This window comes from Priapulus caudatus, unplaced genomic scaffold (assembly GCF_000485595.1).
Source record: "Priapulus caudatus unplaced genomic scaffold, Priapulus_caudatus-5.0.1 Scaffold586, whole genome shotgun sequence".
Taxonomy (NCBI): domain Eukaryota; kingdom Metazoa; phylum Priapulida; class Priapulimorpha; order Priapulimorphida; family Priapulidae; genus Priapulus; species Priapulus caudatus.
Window position 1 is genome coordinate 150,660 of NW_014577647.1, and position 10,000 is coordinate 160,659.

Consider the following 10,000-nt stretch of genomic DNA (forward strand, 5'->3'; position numbering starts at 1 on the left):
CTTAATTTCACAGTACTTGGCACGTTTACACAGCATGTATTACGTACAGGTAGTCTACACATGTAAAGTAATATAGAGATAGTAAAAATCTAAAATTAAAAATTAAAACAGATAATAGAATTGCTTTTGTAAGCAAGCAATACAACTAACCACCACTGCTTTAACCGCGCCGCCCCGTTCGTCACCACAGGGGCAGACTATTCCGATCAGCCACGCGCGGCCCAACCGTAACCTGTCGTACACGGTAAAGGAGCCGATCGGTGTCTGCGGCATCGTCACGCCGTGGAACTACCCGCTCATGATGCTCGCGTGGAAGATGTCCGCCTGCCTCGCCGCCGGCAACACCGTCGTACTGAAGCCTGCGCAGGTACGTCACGCGTGGCACCATCTTTCGAGTATTTAATTAAAGTTTTTAATGAATTTTTTAATTGGTTAGTAGACGCCCCGTCTCGTAAGTTGTAAGTAATTGCTGTCGGAGTAATTAATCATCGAGTTAGTTTGTATGTTGAGTTTGTATAATTGGTTAGTACACGCCACGTGTCATAGAGGTTTCGATTGGTCCCTTCGGAAGTGGATTATGCAAATGTTTGATTATCCTAATCTTGGTTCCACAGATAATTACTAATATAGTAGGAGATGATTGGTAGTGATTGATAAAAACTCATGGCTTGTGTTGACGTCTGTGTTGTTATATTTATTAGGTGACTCCGCTGACCGCACTGAAGTTTGCAGAACTGGTTGTAAAAGCTGGATTCCCTCCAGGTGTCATAAACATCCTGACAGGCTCAGGTGAGTCTCTGTTAGTGTATCGGTAAAGAAAGAAGTGGGAACATTTTTGAGAAAGTGAAAGGTCAGCAGTACCAGCAATTAAGCAACTTCTGCCTGTATGCATCGGAATGATTTTCTTGGGCTTTTTAAAATTTACAGATCAAAGACAGGGTAGTAACTTTAGCCTAGGTTCAACTGGAAGTGCTGCAACATAATGAAGGTGCAATTACTGCAAGCCTCCACAGATGGAGCCACCTGCCCATGGCTTGTATATTACAAGAAGTAGATAATAGGGAACCCCCCTATTATCTACTTCTGATATTACCTAACAACGAGTTCTGTGCGTTGCTTGCAGGTGCCGAGATTGGAGCTGCATTAACTGGTCACCCAGATATTCGGAAGCTGGGCTTCACTGGATCAACCGAGGTTGGACAGGAGATCATGCGATGGTGAGCATTAGTAACCCTCGACAATGTTTACCCTCATCGCGTACCATCGCCTGTCTACATTTTGGGAGCTACTGGTGCTGGTATTGCAGTAAAATGCGTTCGTATACACAGTGTAGGTGATTCATGCGCGATGGTGGCATAGCAGGGGTACAATCAGGTCGTGCGAGATGGTGTGCAAGGGGATGGGAGGTGGGAGGCAGGGGGAGGGAGGCCGAAGACAGGGGGAGGGAGATGGGAGGTAAGGGGGTGGAAGTGAGATGCAAGGGGAGTGAAGTGGGAGGCAGGGGGAGGGAGGTGAGAGGCAGGAGGGAGGGAGGTGGGACGCAGTGGGCAGGGAGGTGGGAGAGAAGGACCCCCCCCTCTAATTAAACTTGGAGATCCATGCTCATATGTTGAAATTTTTTATGTCAACGTCAATGTCATTCATTAACTTGTATTTGAATTGTTATTAGAATTAGCCCATAGAGATTAGGTGGGTGCGAAAGTGTAGCTGATATATTTGTTTGAATTGGCTACGAAAGTCAAACAAGAATAAAGAAGACTTATGTATAAGACGTCTTGCTATGCACAAATGAATTTATCAGCAGAACACCAGACACCAGATGAGCCCTGTCGCACTGCGGCACTTGTTGCATTTATTAATACAATAAATATAGAAATTTAAATGGTAGAAATTGAGTAAACAACAAGTGACGTTTGTGTTAAGTTTTGTGTTAAGTTAAGTGTAAAAATTTTAGTTAAAAGTAAGTGATATTTTATGTTATAGCTGTGCAATGAGCAACCTTAAGAAGTGTTCGTTAGAGCTTGGAGGCAAGTCTCCGCTCATTATCTTCGCTGACTGTGATTTGGACAGAGCTGTGAAACAGGTAGATAAAATAAAATATAATGGTTACATGCATTGGGATATTTTTCCACGTGCGCAAATAATTGTGAGATTAAGAGGTGGGGCCCATTGTGACATTGCTTTCCTTTCTAACTTGATTGCAGAGTCGGAGTTAAGTTGGTGTATTTCCTCTCGATAAACTGTATGTGGATTATGCCGAATTTATGTTTTGAAATGCATTCTGTGTTCGCAGGCTAGCGGTGCCGTGTTCTTTAACAAGGGAGAGAACTGCATCGCAGCGGGTCGCATCTTTGTGGCCGATTCCATTCACGATGAGTTTGTCAACAGAATGGTGAGTCATTGCGATACTTGACTGCCGTATTTAAACGCGCTCGGTGGCAGTGACATCCGTCGCTGTATTCCGCGACATTAGCTCACGTTGTTAGGTGGAAATCTCCTAATTCTAATTCTTGATTTTTTATCGAATCTTTGACAGGTACGAGCACTTTGCAACTTGAGCGCACATTCTCTCACTCGCTGTTTATTATTTCCTTAGATAGCCGAAGTGGGCAAGATGAAAATTGGTGATCCATTAGACAGAGCCACGGCGCACGGCCCCCAAAACCACAAGTAAGCATTATCAGACAGACGCAGCACTCGATGTAACACTGAATAGTTATTAGTGCATCACGTGATAAATCGTTGAAATTCCATTGGATAACGCAGCAGGCACTATGAAGCAATAGTGCCCGCCTGAGCGGGCACTATTGCTTGCGCGACGCATTGTTATTATAACGCATTGTGTTCACGTCACGAATCTCCTGCGTCTGGGCGCCACGCAAGAGTTTCGAACGGCAGTTGTGTTTGTGTCGAACGTTTTGTTACATCGAATGCACCGGCAAATTAGGGAGTATAAAGAAGGTATATAAGCATGAAAAGTAGATTGCATAGTCATGCGATGCACTAAAAACATTAATGCCTGTTGTTGGGGGCACTATGCTCTCATAGTGCCCCCAACGGCAGGCATTAATATATAAATAATATTGTTCAGCAGGGTAAACTTGCTCAGTTCGTACGAGGCAATGTTTATAAAGAATGCATGTAAATGGTAAATGTTCGTTTAAATGTTACCTTGTGATATCAATGATAAACATTAATAACATGACAAAATTCCTTCTCCCTACAACATTCAAAAGGTAGAGGCTTCTATAGTGGCAAAGTAAATTTGGTTTGGCTGCTCTCCACTGATCACTACCACCTACCCTTCAGCATCAGGTGTATAAATCTCACACTTAAGTAGCGTATCTTTATATTAGTGTGTGTATATTTCACAGTTTCGATGTGATTTTACATCTAACTGCATGGTAAATTATTTTGGCAATAACCGATGTGACTGCTCTAGGGCACATTTTGACAAACTGCTTGAATATCTTGAGATTGGAGAGAAGGAGGGTGCTACCCTCGTATATGGAGGAAAACGATTGGACAGAAAGGGTAAGGGAGGAAACCATGGATCGCCTTTTGAAAACACATTTCAGAAGCTGCCAGTTCGAACAATGTATATGTAAAGTCGACTGCATTAGGAAAATGCATTTCGAAAACTCCCCGATTGAACAATATACATGTAAAATCAATTGCATTAGGAAAATGAATTTCAATAATTCCCAGAGCACATAGTGATGATTATGTTGGTCACACTCTGTTGAATGAATTCATTATTTTTAATCATGGGATCTTCTGTGGCATCCTGTAGGATTGTTCCTGGAGCCGGCAATCTTCACCGACGTGACGGACAGCATGTATGTCGCGCAGGAAGAATCGTTCGGACCAATAATGGTCATCTCCAAGTTTGACGACATGTAAGCTCACATTCAGTCTGTGTTGACAACACAAATATCGCTCCCATCAGTAATAAACACCTAGACTGGTATTATACTAGGATGCGTGGTTCCAGAGGGTTGTCTCTATAACTATATATATATATATATATATACAGTGGAACCCCAATTTTACCCTCCCCGATTTAATGTGAATTTGGATATAACGCAATATAAGTCGTTGGACCCCCTTTTTTGCTCTTATATAGCCACGTATATATAAGCCCGATTTAGTGTGACCTTTGCTTTTTTTGCAATGACATTCTATGGACCCCAACCATCGCGTTATAACAGGGCTACACTGTATATATATATATATATATATATATTTTATTTATTTATTTATATATTAGAAGTTGGGTCAATCACGAAGCCTCGCTCTTTATGCTCGCTAATCTTCAGTGACTACAGACAATCCACGAACATGTTTACCAACAATGAGACATTATCATGATTAAACATAAATTAACCATGTCTTACTCGCCGCCGACGATCGTTAACCATGAGCGACGTCTTGCTAACCGTCCGTGCGTAGTGAGGTAATCTAATTTTGTGGGATCGTCCCGCGCAGGGACGTGGCGGACGTCATCCACCGCGCCAACCGGACGGAGTTTGGTCTCGCCTCGGGAATCTTCACGAAGGACATCAACAAGGCGATGCACATCGCCGACCGGCTCGAGGCCGGCACGGTGTTCGTGAACACCTACAACAAGACGGACGTCGCCGTGCCCTTCGGAGGGTTCAAGCAGTCCGGCTTCGGAAAGGATCTAGGTGAGTTCGGTGGTTGTTCGGCGGTTATAGGTGAGTTCGGCCGTTGTTCGGCGGTTCTAGGTGAGTTCGGCAGTTCTAGGTGAGTTCGGAGGTTGTTCGGCGGTTATGGGTGAGTTCAGCCGTTGTTCGGAGGTTCTAGGTGAGTTTCGGTGGTTCTAGTTGAATTCGATTTTTTTTCTACTCAAAGTTTCGATATTTAAAAAAGAATTTCGTTGAAAATCGAACCTTTTTTTTTTCCCGTTGCGTGTTTCTGTTGTTTGCGTCGTGGTGGATAATGCCTTTTACATGATGCAGGTGAGGAGGCATTACACGAGTGGCTCAAGATCAAGGCTGTGACCGTGGAATACGAGACGTGTGACTTCGATTACTGAAGTCCCCGCTCTTCCTTCCGCAAACAAACTAACGATTGACGGCAACACAGAAAACGCCATGCATGTTGGAATAGTTGGCTGTGTTAATGTAGATTAATCTATCCCTGAATTTTATCGGTTTTTCTGCTTATCATGTTTTAAGTAAAAATATTAGATTTCACTTATTTTTGCAACACGGTGTGATACAGACGCCATTAAATGACGCCGTAAAATGTGTTTAGATATTGCCTATAATTTTATATATCGTTGAAAGCACATGAAATGTGCTTTCCAATTTCAACTCGTATGCAGTGGCTAAACTAAAATTTGTTAAATTAAAAAAAATAACTAAAATACTATAGTGAGTTACTTTAGTAATTTAGCAGTGGTTATTAGGTACAACGATGATACTAAGGTGTTAGTAGTTGAGTGTAAAGCATGATGGTTTTTACCGTGGACTTTTGTATTAAAATTTTATTTGAACAAGACTAAAGCAAACATAAGTCACTACTAAAAAACGTATAACTCCCAGATCATGAAAATGGGCCTGAAAAAAATGATGAAAAACTGAGATCTAGAAAAATTCACAGTTAAAATCCACGTTCTTAGTGTATTTTTCAACCTCGCATACGGTTACGTTTGTTGCAATTATCTATTGAGGTTTTTGATCAATCCGTAACAGAGCTGTGTTTTCAGTTCCACCCACACAATTTTTACCCAGGGTGCGATCGTATCACCAGTGGCCAATCACTAGTGATCGATAAAGATGTGACTTGGGTTCAGCTATGCAAATGTGAATATGATGATATGTACTGAAGTATGACTATGACGGAGTACTGATAGCTTGCCACCTCTCACGAGCTTGAAATATTTGTGTAAACATTCTATGCACGTACGCCACCCCGCACATAGTACGGCAGCCCACGTAGTAGACGTAACTTAATTGCTATCGGTTGAGTCAGGCGTGGGCGAACTGCGGGTACGCTATATCCCCGGGTTATATCATGAACGTGTGCATACTCGTGAATATACCTACTGAGTATAATCATCTATCCTGTTGTATCATGAACATGAACATATCTCTGTATATACATGTGTTGTATGTATCTGAATACGGTTAAACACGGTAGCTACATTGGGGTCGGACAATGATAAACCAAGGAGTTGATTTGCATTCTCAATGTGTTGCAAAAAAGGTAAAGTCGAGATGCGGATGGTATAGGCGTCTACGTGTATTTCGACTTTGCTTTTGCCATTGACTTGTCCCACCAGGCCGCATGACTACCTCAGACTAACGTCAATACACGTCTTTTGATACATGACCGTTGACACATGAGTTTCTGTGGTAGCTTTTTTATGAGGCAAATTTTCAGGATTTAGAGGTTGTACGTTTTTAGCAATGACGGTGTACTTTTTTGGGTGAAAGTGATATTATATGTTTATAATATCATTATATCAGTATTAGTGCATCACATGATAAATCGTTGAAATTCCATTGGATAACGTCGCAGGTACTATGAAACAATAGTTGCACGACGCAGTGCGCTTGCGATACTCGGACAATACTTTTATTCCAATGTTTATTCCAGTTGCAATGTGTTACGTTTGTATTTTAATACAAATTGAAATTATTCGTTTAAGAAACTTTGTCTTATTCACTTCATATTTGCCGAGTAGATTGCAAAGTCATGTGATGCACTAAAAACATTAATGCCTGTTGTTGGGGGCACTATGAGAGCATAGTGCCCCCAACAACAGGCATTAATATATAAGTGGTTCCCTATTATCTATTCCCTATTATCTACTTCTGATTATATGTATCAATACATTGCAATAATTTGTCTGATTTGTGGGGGAGTTTCTGTCGACGCGTAGAGTGTAAGAACTTGCATTCATGCATAGTAGTATTGGTCAGGACTGAATAATAATAGATTATTATTATTCACTCCTGGTAGTATCATGAACATATGTATATCAGGGGAGTGCTATACGGGGAGTATGTAGGAATATACCTTTAGTTCGCGAAATCATTATATGGTACTCTCGAATTCCGTCTGTAGTTATGCAGCTATAGTCAGTAGCTGTGTAGAGGCAGGGATCGGCAAGAGTTGCCACCTAGTTGTCACCTACAGACCTAGTTGGCAAGCATGGTGGTTCACTCCCAGGTTCAGGCTCCGAAAGAGCGTCTAACCGTCTGTTTGTTGACGGGATGTTAGTGCGGGTGTCATTTTACTCGTTGATCAAATCATGATTCGATTGAGTGCTGGTGCGATTCATCCTAAAAGTAACGTACAACTTCATGTTATCGTCGTATGAGGCAGCCCTTGGTCAAGGTCACGTTAATCTGTTAGCTCGCGATTTAACGTGCTCCTGATAGTATATATACCAGACCCTTTTATAATCAGGAATTTTGTTATGTTTCTTTAATACTTTTATAGGAAAATGTGATTAAATAATTCCCGTAAATTAACAGGTTGTAATGATGCACGCTCTCTGCCCTGGCCTGGCCTGCAAATTCATGTTATTCCGTTAAATAAGATTGATAATGACTCATTACCGAATGTTATCAGTAACCTCGGATCAGGAACCCCCTGTTTAAGCATCTATGGATCATGCACACTGTGTATGTGGCTTTCTAGCCAATGGGATAGGAAACAATAAAGTCTCGACTATCGAATAAAATGTATGTTTTATTTACACGCAGCGCACACGTTCGCGGGCACGTATTCGTCTTTGGTAGTATAAAAAAAGCACGAATTGAATACTGACATTCGAGCCATGACATCATCTCTGCTGCTGCGTTGATTATTATAAAAAATCTTTAAACAAACACATTAATACGTTGTAAAGAGTAAAATACAAAATGCCTCGTCATCAGTAAGTGTAAACGCACTGTGACAATTTCCCTCTATTGCATTTCACGTGCCGACGAAATTCTAAATGCCGCTTACTATATTGATCTAGATACAAAATAAACTATATCAATATTATAGTATATTATGTCTCTAATATACACTCTATATAGCTTATCCCTCCAGTATGCTTATATCGAGATATAGAGATCAGTGTTACTTTGCCACGCGTTCACAGACGTGAGCCGCACCATCTCCTCCCTCCATCATAGTGGAGGTACGGGGGTCAGGGCGGGGGAGAGAGGCACCGCCCTCCCTCCACCCTACATACATTAATTACACACGTCATCATAGTGGAGGTACGGGGGTCAGGGCGGGGGATAGAGGCACCGGTGAGAACACGCCGCAGGCACGCGGTCGCATGTCGACGTAGCTCTGATAGGGGGCGCTCGCGGCGGATCCGTATCCGGACAGCCCGGCGACGGTGGCGGGGAACTGGAAGGCGAGCGGGGAGCTCGTAATGGGGCTCATGACTGCCGCGAGGCCGGGCGACGCCAGACACGTAAGCGAGCTAAAGAAGGGCGTCGCGCACGAGAAGAACGGACTCGGCGTGGCGACCGTCAGCAGAGGTGTCTGCATCGCAAACCCGGCCGCCATCGTGCGTGGACTCGACACCACCGCCATGCTGCTGCTGCTGACGGGCCAGAGGTCGAGCGGACCGGGCCGCGGACGCACGGCCGACGTCGCCGACGTCGCCGACGGCGGACTCGGACCGCCCGACGACGTCGCCATGACGTCGTCCCAGAATCGCAGCGCGAGGACGTCGCTCTGTCGGCTCGTGGAGAAACCCAGCGACGCGGCGTCGGCGAGCTGACCCGTGACGACGACGTCGGATGTCGGACGCGACGGAAACCCTGTCGCGTGGCCGACGGGGGCGCTCTCCGGACGCGAGATCCGGGGGAGACCCGGACCGGATCGGAGAGGACTTCTGGATCGGCTGCGCATTGCGTTGTCGTCTGCGCTGGAGGCGCGGTGGTCGTCGTCGTCGTCGCTACGTGTGACGGGACAACTGCACGGTGCTGCGCGACATCTATCGCCGACGCCGTAGCTCCTGCATCTCTCTGAGCCGTCGTCGCCGACGACGGGCCACGTGTCCTGTGCGCTCCCGCATCTCTCCGAAGTCCCGCTCGCTCCGCTGCCGTACCCTTCTTCTTCGCCATCGGACGTCCTCTTCCCCGACGATGCGGAGATTCTGTGACTCGAAGGGAGGACTTTGTTGGAAGCATCTAGAATGGCGCATCTGGGGTAAACACCGGAGTCGGGACTCCCCGTACCGCCGGCTGTGCTGCTGGACGACCAAATGCAGTTGTTTTTAGATGTGGTGGTGGGTCCCTTTTCGCTTGCGTGAAACCGCGAGTCGAAACGCAGCGCGTCTGTCGGTATCTCTTCCGTCTGATGCTGCTGCTGCTGCTTCTGGTACTGCTGCTGCTGCTGCTTCTGGTACTGCTGCTGCTGCTGTCGGTCTGGGAACGTAACAGAGTGCAGTTTGCCGCGGTAGCTGAGGGCCGTCGTCTGCGGGGGCGAGGGAACGCGGAGCGGCGCAGCGGCGGCGCTGGTGTCGAATCTCCGCGGGTCGGCGCCACCTCTGGCCTTCAGCAGACTCTCCATCTTGACGCGAAAGGGAATCTTCGTCTCCGTCTTGACGACCTTCGGGAAGGAAACGAATCGATACATGAACTTGCTTCCGAGCACCTTCTTGATGATGTTCTTGTCGTAGTAGTAGCGCAGCGCTCGACTCAGCTTGTCGTAGTTCATGTTGTCCTTGCCCTTGCGAACGCCCCACCGCCTCGCCACCTCCTCCGGCTGCACGAGCTTGAATTCGCCGTCGTTCTCGTTCGTCCAGCGTATGATCTTGTCGTTGCGCTTACTGAGTAGCAGCTCGAGTAGGAATTGCCACAGCGTCGTGGTCGTCTCGTCTGAAATAGATAGATAGGATACTTATCATAACCGTGAAGGAACAATATATACGTATACACAAGAGCTATTGGTAAACGGATGTTATTAGAGAGCATTATTAAAGGTATTATTAGCTCTTGGTATAAAGTCGAAA

The 10,000-nt window shown here is 45.1% G+C and overlaps 2 protein-coding genes across 3 annotated transcripts in view; one reads left to right on the forward strand and one right to left on the reverse strand.

Moving 5' to 3' along the window:
* The window catches only part of LOC106811887 (cytosolic 10-formyltetrahydrofolate dehydrogenase-like), a 22,390-nt gene extending 15,668 nt beyond the window's left edge, over positions 1–6,722 (forward strand). For both annotated transcript variants that reach the window (XM_014815607.1, XM_014815606.1), the window contains exons 15-24: positions 191–367; positions 702–789; positions 1,124–1,217; positions 1,984–2,083; positions 2,294–2,392; positions 2,597–2,670; positions 3,443–3,534; positions 3,794–3,899; positions 4,489–4,688; positions 4,983–6,722. In XM_014815607.1, the coding sequence (XP_014671093.1) occupies positions 191–367; positions 702–789; positions 1,124–1,217; positions 1,984–2,083; positions 2,294–2,392; positions 2,597–2,670; positions 3,443–3,534; positions 3,794–3,899; positions 4,489–4,688; positions 4,983–5,059 (1,107 nt within the window). In that variant the 3' untranslated portion in view covers positions 5,060–6,722. The remainder of the gene's footprint in view (positions 1–190; positions 368–701; positions 790–1,123; positions 1,218–1,983; positions 2,084–2,293; positions 2,393–2,596; positions 2,671–3,442; positions 3,535–3,793; positions 3,900–4,488; positions 4,689–4,982) is intronic.
* A 986-nt stretch (positions 6,723–7,708) lies between these two features.
* LOC106811888 (ets DNA-binding protein pokkuri-like) overlaps positions 7,709–10,000 on the reverse strand; it is a 2,790-nt gene continuing 498 nt past the window's right edge. The window contains exon 2 of the mRNA XM_014815608.1: positions 7,709–9,866. Coding sequence (XP_014671094.1) covers positions 8,239–9,866 — 1,628 coding nt within the window. The 3' untranslated portion in view covers positions 7,709–8,238. The remainder of the gene's footprint in view (positions 9,867–10,000) is intronic.